This window comes from Cebidichthys violaceus, unplaced genomic scaffold (assembly GCF_023349555.1).
Source record: "Cebidichthys violaceus isolate CVI_PGR_0920_01 unplaced genomic scaffold, fCebVio1.0.p SCAF_96, whole genome shotgun sequence".
In the NCBI taxonomy this organism is placed as follows: domain Eukaryota; kingdom Metazoa; phylum Chordata; class Actinopteri; order Perciformes; family Stichaeidae; genus Cebidichthys; species Cebidichthys violaceus.
This window is the reverse complement of record NW_027176982.1, coordinates 537,602-553,564: the sequence shown is the minus strand read 5'-3', so window position 1 is coordinate 553,564 and position 15,963 is coordinate 537,602. Positions and strand designations below refer to the sequence as shown.

The 15,963-nt window shown below is 47.0% G+C and overlaps 1 protein-coding gene across 2 annotated transcripts in view; it reads right to left on the bottom strand.

Annotated features, from left to right (window-relative positions):
- The window catches only part of eepd1 (endonuclease/exonuclease/phosphatase family domain containing 1), a 22,554-nt gene extending 9,450 nt beyond the window's left edge, over positions 1 to 13,104 (bottom strand). Inside the window, exons 1-3 of one of the 2 annotated variants that reach the window (XM_068704600.1) lie at positions 12,884 to 13,104; positions 11,805 to 12,744; positions 624 to 675 (exon numbers count right to left, since the gene is read on the bottom strand). In XM_068704600.1, coding sequence (XP_068560701.1) covers positions 624 to 675; positions 11,805 to 12,652 — 900 coding nt within the window. In that variant the 5' untranslated portion in view covers positions 12,653 to 12,744; positions 12,884 to 13,104. Of the gene's footprint in view, positions 1 to 623; positions 676 to 11,804; positions 12,854 to 12,883 lie in introns of those variants that run through there. The other variant, XM_068704601.1, reaches the window with a different exon arrangement.
- Positions 13,105 to 15,963: the final 2,859 nt, after the last annotated feature.

Genomic DNA, 15,963 nt, shown 5'->3' with positions numbered 1-15,963 from the left:
AGCGACAGAAAGTTTACTGATATCTGGCTGGGAATCCAAATGTGAGTCTAGAAATAGAAGACACTTACACGAGAGAGAGAGAGAGAGAGAGAGAGAGAGAGAGAGAGAGAGAGAGAGAGAGAGACAGACAGACAGACAGACAGAGAGAGAGAGAGAGAGAGACAGACAGACAGACAGACAGATAGACAGAGAGAGAGAGAGAGAGAGAGAGAGAGACAGAGAGAGAGGGAGAGAGAGAGAGAGAGACAGACAGACAGACAGACAGAGAAAGAGAGAGACAGACAGAGAGAGAGAGCGATAGAGAGAGAGAGAGAGAGAGAGAGAGACAGACAGACAGAGACAGAGATAGACAAAGACAGACAGAGATAGAGACAGAGACAGACAGAGATAGAGAAGTGGTGTGTGTGTGTGTGTGTGTGTGTGTGTGGTGTGGTGGCGGGGGTTGCATTTGCATAACAGCAACACATTCAATAAATGGGAAGCACTGAGCGAGAGTTTCTTCTGACTACACTTCCCCGAGTGTTGAGTCATCTCATCTACAATGCTGCAAATCACAGCCGGCTGCAACACCTCCAGTAGAAACCCTCCCGGTGTGACCCCGGCAGAGAGCAGCTCCTCCTTACCTTATCGAGAGCCTCCCGCTCCAGCAGGTCCTGCACTGCCAGTAACTTGATGCTGGAAACAGAGAGAGAGAGAGAGAGAGGATGGGTTTTAGATTTACATATTCCCATCTGTAACATATCCACACGCTGAACATCGGACACCCACATACCACAAACTGTTTCACCGGCTGAGACGTGTGAGACCACCACTCAGCCACAGCAGAAGTCGCCTCTGCGTTCTTGGAGGTTTTGAGATATTCAGCTTCAAATATCGTCAAAATGCATGTTTTAATCCTCAGAACTAATTTTTCCGATTGAAACTTTCAAGTTTTATCTTGAAAAACACAAACAATTTACTCATAATGTCTTTTAAAACATACAATTTGTGTTGTAATAGTGTGTCTACTATGAAAATGTTTAATTGAATGCTTTTTATGACATTTTTTTACGACATTTATTTATTGTTTTAGGTATTTGACCTACTTTTAGTTACGACCGAAACAAAGAACCTTTAAAAAAAAATGATCACACCCGAGCAATAAAAAGATATGACACGGTGTTTAACATACACACAGTCATGTTCCGGAATGCCTAAACCTGGCCGTGTATTCTATTATCATGTCTGATAGTGTTGACACAACACACAAGTGGTGCTGGTCAAACTGGATCTTCCACACGAGGATCAGGGCAAATCCAATGTTGTTTTTTTTAAAACTGTCAGACGGCTGAATAACTCTCTCTAACTCCTATTGAGGGAGTTTTGGATTGGTGTCATAAATTCTATCTGCCAAGCGCATTATTGCGTTGTGAAGGAGAGGGGGAGGGGCCTTTACAGCCCAATAAACATTTATCTGTATACTTTTTAAATGACTTTCCAGAAACAACAGTCAGGCAGGCACAATAAAACGAGCGGGTCTGAGAGACACCGGGGCTTCTTCCTGCTGCCTTCATCCGGCTCTGACGAGGAACTGAAGTGGAGGAAGCGTTACCCGGTGTTTCATTTGGATTAATGTCTTTCACAAATGGCCATCTGCACACGAAGGGAATCAGATACGTTCCCCAAAAATCCTGCTGGTTGACACCGGCGATCTTCCAGAGCTCACTCTGAGCTGTTTATTATATTAGAGCTAGAGGAGAGAAAGTGCTGCTGGAGTTACACCGGGCATTATTCTAATGCACACACACACACACACACACACACACACACACACACGCACACACACACACAGCTCAGCCTGCAGTGCCATATGTTGAGCTGATTCACTGTACGCAACACAATGACACAAAGTTGGTGGCAATGTTTTGCCCTCGTTCACCTCTAGCCTGCTAATCCACGCAGAAAATCACATTGCATAACAAGTCTTTTCTATTAGTGAAGTGCTGCTGCTGCTGCTGCTGGGCATTACAGGAGGTCTGTTACCACTCCACACTGACTCACATTCACTGAGTCACCAGGCAGCACCGGCATCATCATGTGTAACGTAATCAGTCGGGGCAATTGGGAGGGGAGAACGCGGAGGAGTTACGGCACAAATCCTTGGTTGCAAGGTTGCTCACTTCATGCTTCAACGGCTGCACTTCCTGCACCGATTGAGACTGACCTCCATCCATGCTGCGGGTGACCGTGGCTAAGTGGAGAGCAGGGGCCGCCTTTCAATCAGAGGGTCGGCGGTTCGATCTCCTGCTCCACTAGTCTCATGTCAATGTGTCCTTGAGCAAGACACTTAAATAAATAATATAAGTGTAATAGATACTGAATTGTAAGTCGCTTTGGATAAAAGCGTCTGCTAAATGACTGTAATTTAATGTAATGTAATGCTGCCAGCTAGCTGCTAGCTTGCAGCTAGTTAATATGCTGCTAGCTAGCTTGCTAAATGACTGTAATTTAATGTAATGTAATGCTGTTAGCATGCTGCCAGCTAGCTGCTAGCTTGCAGCTAGTTAATATGCTGCTAGCTAGCTGCTAGCTTGCAGCTAGTTAGCATGCTGCTAGCTAGCTGCTAGCTTGCAACTAGTTAATATGCTGCTAGCTAGCTGCTAGTTTGCAGCTAGTTAGCATGCTGCTAGCTTGCAGCCAGCTAGCGGCGCTAACGGCCCAAACGGTGCTAACGGCGACACCGATGCTGACGGAGCTGGCTTAACCTGAGGGGGAACTGGTGGAGGGTGGTCGTTACGCTTCAGCAACAATGCAGTCCTGAAACCGTGGGTGGAGGAACAGGGCGCTATTAGCCGTGTACGCACTGTGCAGTGTGGTGGCTGTTAGCCAGTGAAACACACACACACACACACACACACACACACACACACACACACAGCATCTATTCACAACATTAGTATCGAATGAAGTACTCTATTGGGTATCGGTGTCACTTCAAGGGTACTGGTATTAGTACTGGCATTGTAATTTTAGTAGTCAACATACAGGAGTCTAGATGTGTCGCTCCAGCAGGTGACAGTGCCTTTGACTTTAGGTTTGAGGTGCAAATCCCTGTATGTAGGGCGGCTAAAAGTACTGTTGAATATTGAGCGTGCCTGGTCTGGTTGCTTCGGTTTGTTTGAACGGTACCGAACAAGAGGAGAGAGTCTGAATATCATCGAGAGGGATTTTAAACACTTCAGTTGACCTGAGTGACACGAACAACTGGCGTGCGCTAATACCCTCTTAATTCAGCTGATGTGCTATTAATGCACGCCGACTAAAAACCGGTAAGCGTCGCATTGTACCAGGACTTTACTACAGCCGCAATCTGATAGTTGGAGTTATGTAAATCTTAATCCTCAACACATTCACTGTGACTGGAATTAGAATCAATGGAAGCAGCTGCCGATGCATAATCATTCAGCAGGCCAGCAGCTCGTCCGGTAGGTGAAGGATAAAGAGGCACGGAGGTGAAAATGGATCTCGATGAGTGGAAAACTATAAGGCCTATTACTGCTGTACTAAAGCCCAACAGGCTGAGCCATAAATACCCTGAACGGGGTTATACTCATACGTCGGTGTACTGTCGAGTGGATTTAATGCTCCAACAGAACGTTTGTTTGAATTTGTTATAGATGCTGGCGCTTCAAGAACGCTCATTAGCGACACGCTAATTCAGTTTTTGACATTACAAAGATATGGCCACCCCTAAGGCAAAAATGTTATTTAAATTAAACTAAAATTATGTCTCAGGGAGCTTTAATAATTCATGGTAACTTGTGGATTTTTTTTTGGCCACGGAGCGACGTCATTAAAAGTTGGGTCCCCGTTTTGTTGCTTTGTGCTGCTCACAGTTTGTGGCGGTAACGCACAAGGACTCGCACTAGCTAGTGTTGGCCAACTGTTACCATTGTGTGTGTGTGTGTGTGTGTGTGTGTGTGTGTGTGTGTGTGTGTACATCAGCCACTACTTGCAGATGTGCGTTTGAAATGCATTGCTGGCCGCAGGTCTTGGACGTGAAATAAAATACATTTTAAGAAAAGCTTGAACCCCCGTCTTTACAAATGGACGGCCGGTACCAATATTCCTCGTTTCAGTTTTTTTTTTTCCTACTGCCTGCCCCACCCCGACTGGACGGCCTCGCATTACGTAACGGCGAGAGTCTGAGCAGACACTCCTGTCGCCTTCGTAATCAGCGAGACCGCAGATCCTGTTTTCAGAACAAACAGGCCTGCAGTCAACAGACGATACCTCTTTTCCTCTGCTGATGGTGCGAACGCTCCCAGCAACAGTGAAAGAAGCTCTCACAGAAACCCGTGCTCCGCTCCCGCTGGCTTAAGATTCTCATCCTCCCGTTTCCACCGGGCAGGATTCAACCCCAGCACACCCCGAGTTGACCTGAGCTTCAGCCGCGTCACGAGGACACGGAGGGGAAAAAAAAACAAAAACCGCTGAGTCCGCGAGGCAGTGAGTGCTTCGATTGTACTCCCGGGCCTTTAGAGGCCAATAAAATGTGCTGTGTCTATAGGAGATAGTCCCGATGCAAACAACACTTAAGAAAGCGGTAAGTGCAAAAAAACACAAAACAAAGCTTGCAGAAGCGCTCCGTGACATCGAGCCCAATCCATCAGTGTCACTGTGACAACGGAGCCTGCCGTCGATGCGGTGAATCTCTGGGCCCCCGTATCTAGAGCTGCTGTGCAGACGCAAACACAACAACACCGCCGCGGAGCACAACAGAGAGGCCGCTTCAGTGTTTGTCAGATAAAAGGCAAAAAAAAAAATGTGAGGACAGACACAAGGTTGCGTAAGAAGTGACGAGCGGCGGCGGCGATGGCCTTGAACATAAGCAGCGCCTCTCTCAGGACTCTTCTAGCCCTGAACGCCGCCAAGCTGCAGCTCAGCACACGTTGAAAAGAGCACATCGCCTGATGGGTTGCTGACTCAACGAACTCGCGAAAATGAACTCTTATGAGTAATATAGAAGCATAACTATGAGCTAAGAGACGCAGACCATGTCCCCCATCAATAACAATAACTTATTAACGACAAACACTCGCAGCTAACTGTGCTAGCTACAAACGTAGCGTGTTTACGGACAGTAGAGAGGACGATTATTACTGCTGTGGTGATTTTAGAAGTTTCTTTACTTTCTTTTCACCGTGAAACTCGTCGTCGGAGTCACTTCCAATCAAAAAAAGGAGGAAGGAAGCTACAAAACACCTTTTTTAGAGCCACCTTTGCAGCCCACACAGGGTGACTGTGTGTACGCGAAAGGCCCCGGCTAGAGCCAGTGGTTTTGGTTTGTCCGCTCTGGGCTTCGGTAGAAACACGGCGGACTCTTCAAAGAGGACCTGCACAAATGTAGATACGAAGGGGGCTCATTCCAAAAAGGTAACGAAAACCAGAATCTGAGTCTAATAAAAACGTAGTTATGAATATTTAATTCCATGTCTACCGATAAATCCCACACACTGTTCCTTCAAGGTTGACTATTCGGTATTCAGTTTAGCGATTCCTGTATTTACATATGTCCCACATGTCTCCTCGCTCCCTCCAGTACCCATAAGGCAATGCATCTTTTGTTTCAATCCCGCTGATTAAAGTAGAGTTGCATTTATCTTACTAGTGACGATCGCAAGTCAGTTTGATTTGCGGCCGCAGGAAAACAAACAAGCCCTAATCAGCCGTTTTGTTTTTAAGCAGAAGAATCGGGGTTGGGAGCACCGCACTGGCCCGAGTGACTCCGGGCTGGCAGGGCTTGCTGGGGCAGTGCCCCTAACTCACTGTCCCACCACAATAAAATGCTGTGCCAATGGAAATTTCCACATGAGCACCCGACACCCTGCGTCAGCTCAGCACAGCCCTCCCTTTTTGCAGCACCCCCACATCCTTCATGACCTCGGTACCCAGGCTGGCCTCAATCATCTCCCCGGATTCCTTTGGCAAACGAGGCTGTCTCAGTTTAAATCCAAGAGCTATTCACTAACATCACTGAAAACGTGAAACGCCCAGCGGGTTGACATGCGGGGGTCTCTGATAGTTCCGTCAGCCTGTAAAAGGGATTAAAAAGAGTGTGTGTGTGTGTGTGTGTGTGTGTGTGTGTGTGTGTGTGTGACGCTGCTGCCAAACTCCGTGCCCGCCTATCTCCTAATCCAGGCCCAATATACAGACCACAGATGTTGGGTACATCCTCTCGACAGCTTGCGCTTGTGCGTATACGTTTGCGGTCAACAGGATTTGCAAGCGGAGATGTGTACAGTCCGTTTACTAAGCCCGGGAGTGGCTCCGCTGTGGGTGAAGATGCATTTTTCGCGGCGTCAAAAGAGTGGAATGATACTTTGTGTGGAACGATTTGCTCGATGCTAGTTTCGCATGATTTGCTAAGCAAGTCGCTCTGTGGTTGCTGAACACGGGCCAGCGGCGTTCTTAGTCTCAAAGTTAAAGATATAGTTTGAAATTTGGGGGGAAATTAACTTGTTAAACTAGGCCGACCACGTCCTGATTGCAGCTCCGGGCTTAACTAAACAGACGTGAGATTGGTATCCATCTTCTTTTGGAGAAAAAAAGAAGAAGCATAAAAGTTATTTGGGGATTTATTGGAAATGCTTCTTTTAAAATCTGGGTGAAAAATACCCAGATCTTCATGGAGCAAGTGCACTTTGAATCCTTTAACCCCGCCTCCAAGCTCGGTCTCGGCTTCATTAACATGAACGGAGGGAGGAAAACCATTAGGACCAAATATTATAAACAAAGGCTCTTCAAGTGTCCGTACTGGGAAGTTGATTTACCACCCCCCCCCCCAAAAAAAAAAGAAATATCTGCTGATTTACAGACGCCTCTTCCTCATCACGCGACGGACTAATAGAATGAAATGCTTGCGTGTGAATGCGGCTCCATTCACAGATTCTGTCTAAGCTTGTAGTCGTCCTCAGTAGAGGACGGACGGGCCCAACGAGGAGCATGATCCGATTAGAGTAACGCGATTAACAAAAGAGCGACGACAGCGGCGGCCGTCCACACGCCCGTCAACTCAAAGACCAGGAACATCACCGGCAGCTCATTATCATACGACTGGCTCTAGTGGCTCCAGTGGAAAACGCAGCAGCGGATGGCTAGCATCTGTTAGCCACCGCCGCTAACAACGCGCAAATATGAAATGTGGAAAAAGGGCAGGACGGTTAAGATAAGTTGAACCTGGATTTCAGTCAATGTAATAGATTGTGTTCGGCGCTAATGTTCACGATTCGATAGCTTGAATTTTGTCTAAATCATAATAATCATAATCATATCTGTCAGATACACATCTGAGTTATGAAACCGAACACAAACCCAAAGAACGCGCTGCTGTGACACATCTTTGGCCCACACAATGAGGATGTAGGTCTCTGTGTCTGGTGTCGCTTCCCCCTTTTTTTTTTTTTTAAACTCTGACCTGCAGCTAACTACAGCTAGCTTTAAGTAGCAGCCCTCCACTTCACCCATCCCCCCCCCCCCCCCCGTATCGCCATCAGGCCCTGTCAGCAAGGTCAGAGGTCGACTACTAGACCACTACAAACCCCGGCGACTGAAAAAAAGAACCTTGAGTAACCTTTAAAAGGCTTTAAAGTTCAGCTAGTTGAGGAAGCTGAAGCCGAGTCATGTTCCAGTGACGACGAATCAGCGTCACGTTTTTATGGTAAATGTTATAGTTAGATCCTGTCAGGAGGTTCTCTTCCGAGTCCGACTGAGAGTAGGACCCCCCCCCCCCTCCTCCTCCTGCATTAGCTGTGTTGGCGAACAGCGGAGGCGGCTTGCTGGCAACCAACAAACACTCAAAGCTTCAGACAGGAAGCGCAGAGAATTATTTCGACCGAGCAGTCGGTGCACCAACTGGACACGACAACGAATGTCTTGTTTTCAGCTTGTCTCTCTCCCTTTATACCTTTCCCTCTCTGTGTGTTGGTGATATGCATTAAAGCACCAGGATGAATGGGGAATGCGTCGCTCTAAAATTCTCCTTCGCGTTTGTTTTGTTTTGTCTGTACACACACAGAAAAGTTTCCTGATTAAAACAACAATTTATACCGAAGCGTTTTATTGACGAGGAAATCATTTATCCGACCGCCCAGCGCCTTCCGAGCAGAGACGCTTTTAGCCCATTTACAGATAACGGTCAGCAAGTTGTTGTTTTTTTTAAATCCTCTGTACAGACTCACTGGCACCGTAATACCTGGCAACCTCGCTGCACCGGAGGGGAAGTTGTGCACAATCACTGCAGCAGCTCGGCACAGAAAACCACCAAATTGTAATTTTTTTTTTTTTTTTTTTTTTTTACGTGTCTGTTCCTGTACAGACACGACAAACAAGCTACGACATGGTAAAACTTCTCGGTGTAGGTGTTCTAGTTTTAGACAGAGGAATGCTAGCTTGCGTCTAGCCTTTATGCTAAGCTACGCTAGGCTACATCGCCATAAAAGACGTCATGTCAGTGAACCGCACAGTGCTCACGCTCACGTTTACCGACGCTGGCTCGTCCACAATAACTCAAACAAAGAGAGGACGAAAGATCTAACATCTTCTTTGGACGAATCACTTCCTCGCCGCCGTCCTGTAACTCAATTTCATGTTTTTTTACTTCCTGCGTGCCGTCAGGTAGGTAAAGGTACAACGCTCGGAACATACATTAGACACCAAGTGAATGTTTCAAAACTGAGACACATTATTCTGTGTGACACAAGAAAAGAGCCACAGACGGATAAAAGCATTAAAAAAAAAAAAAAAAACCACTCCGGGAACAGAACCGTCCTCCTACACGCTGTCACGTAGAAAGACACCATTTGACAGCGACACAGCTTTTCACCACCGTAGCCACATTGGCTCTGAATCCCCCCCCCCGCCCCCCCCCCGTCAGCTCACATCTACACCTTGATCCATATCAGCCCTGCCGCTCAGAGCTTTCGGCGACTCCTTCGCTTCCCCCTCCGGCCCCCGGTGGGTGAGGCCGACCGAAGGCCGACCGATTACCAAAACGTCCCCACAGGCTGCGGAGCGCCGAGCGTAACCTCTGGTAAGCGGGAGTTCATTGAACTCTAGTAGCTCTCCGCTTGTGCCCTGGAGGAAAGCCAGGAAGTGTGTAAACTCAGCCTGGATCTCGTGATCGCTCACACAGCGAGTCCAAGAGCACTGCGCAAACACACACACACACACACACACACACACACACACCGAATGTCCTCGACAGCCTCCTCCTCCTCCTCTATAACAATGATCCCTACAATATCGCCGTCAGGGGTCGCAACCCACGGCTTGGGAAACACAGGAAGTCGAGGAGGAGAAGGCATGAGTGAGGGAAGTGGTGGAGATTTACAACAAAAAGGATGGGTGGGTTTAGAGGAAGATCTAAGACGCTGCCAAAAGCAACCAGACAGTTGTTATAACGCTCCTTGGTCAAACGGATCAGTCGTGCGAGGCTCCGGTTTGCACTGGGTGTGGTGGACTTTATGAAAGGCTTAATAAACATGGATGAGCGCTATCATCTGAAATGAAGGTGCCACACCTTCATTGCAGTAAATTGATAATTTTTCTGTTGTAGTTCGGAAAGGTTGAGAGACACGTAACAAACGTAACGTTAACTTATTTTGACGCAAACCATAATCTTTTTCTTTCCTAACACTAATAAAGTACGTTTCTTTGCCCTAAAACTAAAATTGCTTCCATTTTTTTTCCTTTCCGTTCCTCACACTACCGCGTACATCTTCTTCTCACACGTACAACCAAGTGCAACAACTGTGAATATGCACTGGAGAGGAGGCTGTTTGAAACTAATGCATTTTTTAAAAATGAAAGTGCATTAGTTTATACGTTTAGACCGAGCATACTCCGGCGTTTCAAAATCCCCGAACAGCAGATGTTTGCAAACGACCGCACAGACGTCCCACGATCGCTTCTCCATCGAGTCTCATCAGCCGCTGATCACGCCATCCTGTTCAGGAAAGAAAGCAAATCAAACTTCCGCCTGGAAAGACATCTCTGATCTTACTGTTCGCAATTGCTGTTCTGTAGGTTTTTTTTTTTTTTTCTGCAACTAAACGGCCAACCGCAAAAGTGTCTTCTTCCTGTTCACACCTGCACGCATTTTAACGTGAATAGTCACGTGACAGGCGTTCAGACGTGGTGGTGTGGACCCAGATCGTTTCTGAAATGGCACTGAAACAACTTAAAACGTAGTGTCTTACACACACACACGCACACACACACACACACACACACACACACACACACACACACACACACACACACACACACACACACACACACACACACCAAGTTGCACGTGAACACAACGAAAACCAAAAGTCTGAATGTTTTCTTTCTCAGCAAAGTAACATTAAAAGGACAGATTTTCAAGTGGAGTTTGGTACGGCGGCGTCTCCACACGCGACAAGAGGACAGAAACGTTTGCATCGTGGGACGGTATCACATGATGGCCGCATTGCAGAGGGTACTAATTTTACCGGCGGTGACGCTTTGAGATGCAACAAACACGTGCCGCAGGAATGCCCCATCGCTCACGAGCCGGCGGGTCAGGGCTCACCGGCACAGCTCCAGGCCCCTTCCACCGGCAAACCGGCAGCGAGATCGAGAAAGTCTGGTCACACCCTCCTTCAACAAGCGCGTAACACCAACACAGAATAATTGAAGCGAGCAGTCATGTGTGCAGTGTATCTCTGCGGCGTCGTATCACGCGGAGCAATCTCAGGCCTGACCTAATAGAGCCGAGCAGCTGAAACGCGGCTCCCAGGGTTCATCGGGGCGGATTAACCTGGATTCACAGGGGCCTATTTTCTGTATGAATGCTGCACTTCGGTCAAACGGAACACGGAGTCGCCTGAAGTCTCAAAGGCCAGAGGTGTTATACTGGCTGTAGACACGGCTGGAGACTTTATTCTTGCCACGTAGATGGTTTTATGAGCATTAATATGTATTCATATTGTGTTTGTGTATTTGTAAAAATATTTGCACTTTTTCAAAAAAAATGTTTTAACTGTTTTTGAAAATATTTTTACAGCTTTACTGCTTTTTTTTCTTTCAAGAAATAAAATTTGTGTTGAATTTTTTTAATTAAAAAAAAAAAAAAGTTTTTATATTTTATGTTTTAAATATTCACTTTTTGTCAAATAAACCTGTTGGTGGGTCAGTGGGTAAAAATGTGTTTTTGGACCTCGACTGACTCTGCTCCCACCCTTAGTGCTGTGTGTGTGTGTGTGTGTGTGTGTGTGTGTGTGTGTGTGTGTGTGTGTGTGTGTACCCTGTCAGGTTCATGTTCTGATCAGGTACAGTACACACAAAGACACGCAAACCAACCAGTATACTCGTACATGCTGCGATAAATCTACCTGCTCACATGTTTTCTAAGTGTCAGTTAGTTTGCGTTACTATAATTAAACACTGGGAGCACAGTATAAACTAACACGGGTCTTAAAACGAGACACGGGGCCACGAGATGAAGTAACAATCAAGGACCTTCGGGTTAATGGTGTACTTTAGTGGTGCAAATTCGGCAACAAATTAACAAAACCAACTGACCTTTTTTGGAATCTGAGGTTATGTTGCAGCTTGTGAGGAGCTGCATCATTTGTAACAGACTAAGAATGGACCTGATGGCACCATATGAACGATGTGGAGCGCAACAGGTTTTGGTAGACTTTAAAGACCTGTAAGGATCCAGCTTGGATCACTTTTGAAATCTGTGACTATATGATTATTGAGTGCAGGTATGAGCACCCGGGTGTTTGACTCACTCATTCTCCAGCAGGGTCATGCACACCACCTCCTTGACCCCCGGGTTGTTGGCCTTATCGCAGGAGCAGCCCTGCAGGCTCCAGGTGGCCAGACGCACCACGGGCTTCCCGTCCCGCACGCCGGATGGGGGCTCCACGTTGGGCCGCACGGAGATGATCTGGGTCGGTCCACCGGGCGGGAGGTCCAGGTCGTCGCTCCGGAGACTGAATGAAGTCGGGCTCGGGTGCGACTTCGTGGTGCAGGTCAGCCCTCCGTTGGTGTTGGTGGACGGCGCCCTGGAGCGCTCCACGAACACCTGGAAGCGGATTTTGTCCAGCAGGGAGCTGTTGATGTGGTTGACCCTCACCAGGTCCTCGATGCTTCTGAACGCGCCGTGGTCCGCCCGGTAGGCCACGATGTTCTTGGCTATCTTCTCCGTGACGCCTCGGATGCTCATGAGCTGCGCCGGGGTGGCGGTGTTGATGTTCATCCCGGTGCACGACTGGTGATCCAGATCTTTGCGCAGCGACGACGGCGAATGCTGGGACGAGCTGGTCCTGCTGGAGACGCATATTTCCAGCTTGATCACCTCCAGCTTGGTGGCCCCGATCCCGCTCACCAGAGCCAGGTCCTCCACCTTCTTAAACCCGCCGATGCAGTCCCGGTACTCCACAATGTTCTGCGCAACAGCGCGGTTGACTCCCGGCAGAGTCATGAGCTCCTCCTCTGTGGCCGTGTTGATGTTCAGCCGCTCCTGGTTCACCAGGATGTGGCCGAAGTTGCAGGCGGCGCTGAATTTGCGCTTGCCGCAGCTGAAGTCCGTGGGGTCCCTGGGGATGGAGCGGTGGCAGCCCAGACTCCCACCCATGGCTCCGGCAGCAGGTCACCGGGGGACGGGAGGAGGGGGGGGGGCTCGGATCAGCGCAGCGGACGGGAGGGCCGCGGCAGAGAGGGAACGGGCTGAAACACAACATTCACGGAGGTGACAGTCTCAGAGATGAAGCGGCACATCCGTACACACACACACACACACACACACACACACACACATACACACACACACACACACATTTGATCACAGTATACACACCGTACGCACCATAAAGCGGTTGTCCTCAGTCCCTGTCTACATGCTGCATGTGTCCAAACACACCGTGCCCGCGCAGCTGACGCCTGTGCGCGTGTCCTCCTTGCGCGAGTTGGATATTTAGGTTTGCTCTGTAAACTTTGCCCTCCAACAGTCCGCTGGGTGGCTGGACACAGGTCGGCCTCCACACGCGCTCTTCTGACAGCGACTGTCTTCTGACATCAATACAAACCAACGCTCCCGACAGTGCGTCAAGTCGCGCAGCGGCAGACGGGCTCATACCGGGGAGCGTTGGTGTTAGTCTTCAAAGTAAAAGTAGCCTCAGCGAGAGCGTGAGGCGCGAGAATCAGAAATGAATAAATACATATAGGTGCACACTAATACACACACACACACACGCACGCACGCACGCACGCACGCACGCACGCACGTAATGAGTTGTTGCATTGAATTCAATATAACTTTGGTCTTTACATAAATGATGGGAGTCAAAGAAGGACACAGGACATAATTAAAAATGAATTTATCAAATTAAATCTACATAATAATTCAAAACTAATTCCCTATAAAAATTCCAATAAAAAAGCTAATATGCTGGGAATTAATAAAGGACACTATACTGTGTATTTTTGTGATATTATATTTAGGCCTTTTGACCGTTTATTTATTTAATTCCACATTTCCAAATTAATTTCTACATTGACATTTTTTTTTTCTCCACACTATGTATTTATTTATTTCCACATACAGTTACTCATGTATTTATATACATTTAGTCTTATTCTTGGATAAATAAATTAAAAAAATCTTTATTTACATACGTATTATTTTCGGTTACATTTAGATTAATTACCATATTTATTTATTAATTACTCTATTTTCATAATATCAATATTCTTTAATGTACATATTGTGTTTATCTCCCAATAAAATGTAAATTTGTAAAAGTTTGTTATTCTGATGCCTAAAGCTCGTTCGTGCTCACAGATAAACAAATGTCTTTCTTTTTTTTTTAAATGTCATGAAATCCAGCTTTTATTTTGAAATCAAACACTCTCCCTCTACCGTCATATGGTTTACTCTTCCAGCAGGAGGCGTGGCTCCAGGCATGACAACCAAATATGCTCTGTCGCTGGGGAAGAGCAGTTTGTTATACATAAATGTAAATTCATATCATGGACCTTTGGTCAATAATTCATCCTTCAATATTGATTCCTGGTTCTTCTGATGGAGCAACAAAAAGCACTCTAACCCGGAAAACAAGGCTTTACAAATACAAACTTCAGTTCTTTCACTAGTATTTCTATAAAGAATGTCAGATGTGCTTTTTTTTAAATATTGCAGCCACAGCCGGTCGGCCTGTTATGCAGCGTGTGGTCAAAGCCTTCAGTGGCCTCCATTAATGAAAGGATGTAATTATCGCTGTGGCTCCTTCTGCTCTGATCCTGCCTGATTGAATTAGCATAGAATTATACTGTCCGATAAATGGCATGGCTTTTCTTCCATTCCTTATAAACAGATGATGCGATTATCCATTGATCTTATACTTTTACTCTTCTGCAAAGGGGGGGAACAACTCGTCATTCACAGACGGAAAGATTATTTATTTTCTGAAGAGGGATTTAGAGACCGCCGCAGGGTTCACGGGTTGGGTTCAAATGGTTCTTCAGAGGGTTTCAGGGGTCCTTAAAGCCCAGAAAGAAGATTGAAAGAGTTCCACAAGTTCCTGAACAGGTTCAAGGGGGTCCCTGAGATCACGGGGATTCTTGATGGAGCCCCCTAGAGTTCTTTAATGGTTCTTTGGGATCTCGACGGGATCAATCGATGTGAGAGCGGTTTTTGGGAGGGAATTGAAAAAGGAGTTCTAGGAGTTATTCCTGAGGTGGCTCCAGGGGTCTTGTGAATATCAAAAAGGGTAACAGGGGGATTACCTGAAGGAGCTCCAGAGGTTTTCGAGGGGTGTTCTACAGGTTCTTGAGAGTATTCAATGGCCCTAGAGAGGATTCCAGATGTTCTGAAAGGGTTCCATGGATTCCTTGATGGAGTTCAAGGTAGATCTAAAAAAAATGGAGGCTCAACTCTAGAGGATATTTAGTGTTTTCCCGAGAGCTCTTGAGGGGTTCCAAAGTAACTGGGAGGTCCTTAGGTTGCTCACAGAGACATAAGAGGTTCTTAAGAGTAATTTAAAGGGGTTGCAGGTGTCACAAAGGTTCTTTGGGGCTCCTACAGGGATCCTTGAGGGGCCTCCTGGGGTTCTAAGTGGTATGGTGCTGGGGTCGTGTCCTCAGGGCTCTGAGGTTCTTGATACACTCACATGGGTTCTTGAGAGTTTTCAAGAAGTCCAAACCAAAATGAGGACGACCGGTCGCTTAAATTTGATAACTAGTTTTTCCACAGTGAGAGAATGAAGGATCGTTATCTCCACAGACACGTTATGTAAGAAAATGATATCAAACAAATGCAAATTCTGTCACATGGCTCCGTTTACTTTTTCGAATGGGCGTAATGTGCAAACAGTGACCGTGTAGACATGTGATCGCTGACAGAAAGCGCGGCGCCGTCGTTTGCCAGGATCCTCCGGTTCACGTCGCAGCGATAGTTTCAGCCCCGTTGCATAAAAACACTGAATGACGCAAACCTCTGCTTGATCTCCGGCTCTTATGCAACACGGATAAAGCAGAAGATTTAAAGCACAGCTACAACGAAACAGAAGAAAGAAAGAACCGGAAAGCTGAACGGACCGCATTATACAGTGATGTAACATCCATGAACGCAGCAGGACTAATGCGTTTTAAAAGAAGAGATTTAACGTTCCAAGAACGGTCATTGTATTGCAACATGAAAATGGTCAAAACTATTGCATCATTACAAGTGTATAAAGTTGCCTTACTGCCTGAACACGATGCTGTCTCTGGAGTGGATTAGAAGACGTATTCAGACAGAGGGTGGGTGTTGGTGTCGGCCTCAGTCTTATTCTGCTCAGAGCTGCAGCTAACCCAGAAACACTGCAGTGAACCAGGTCAATGTCAGAACAGCGATTAACCAAACACGGGGGGGGGGGGGGGGGGCACCTCTGATCCCCCCCCCCCCGG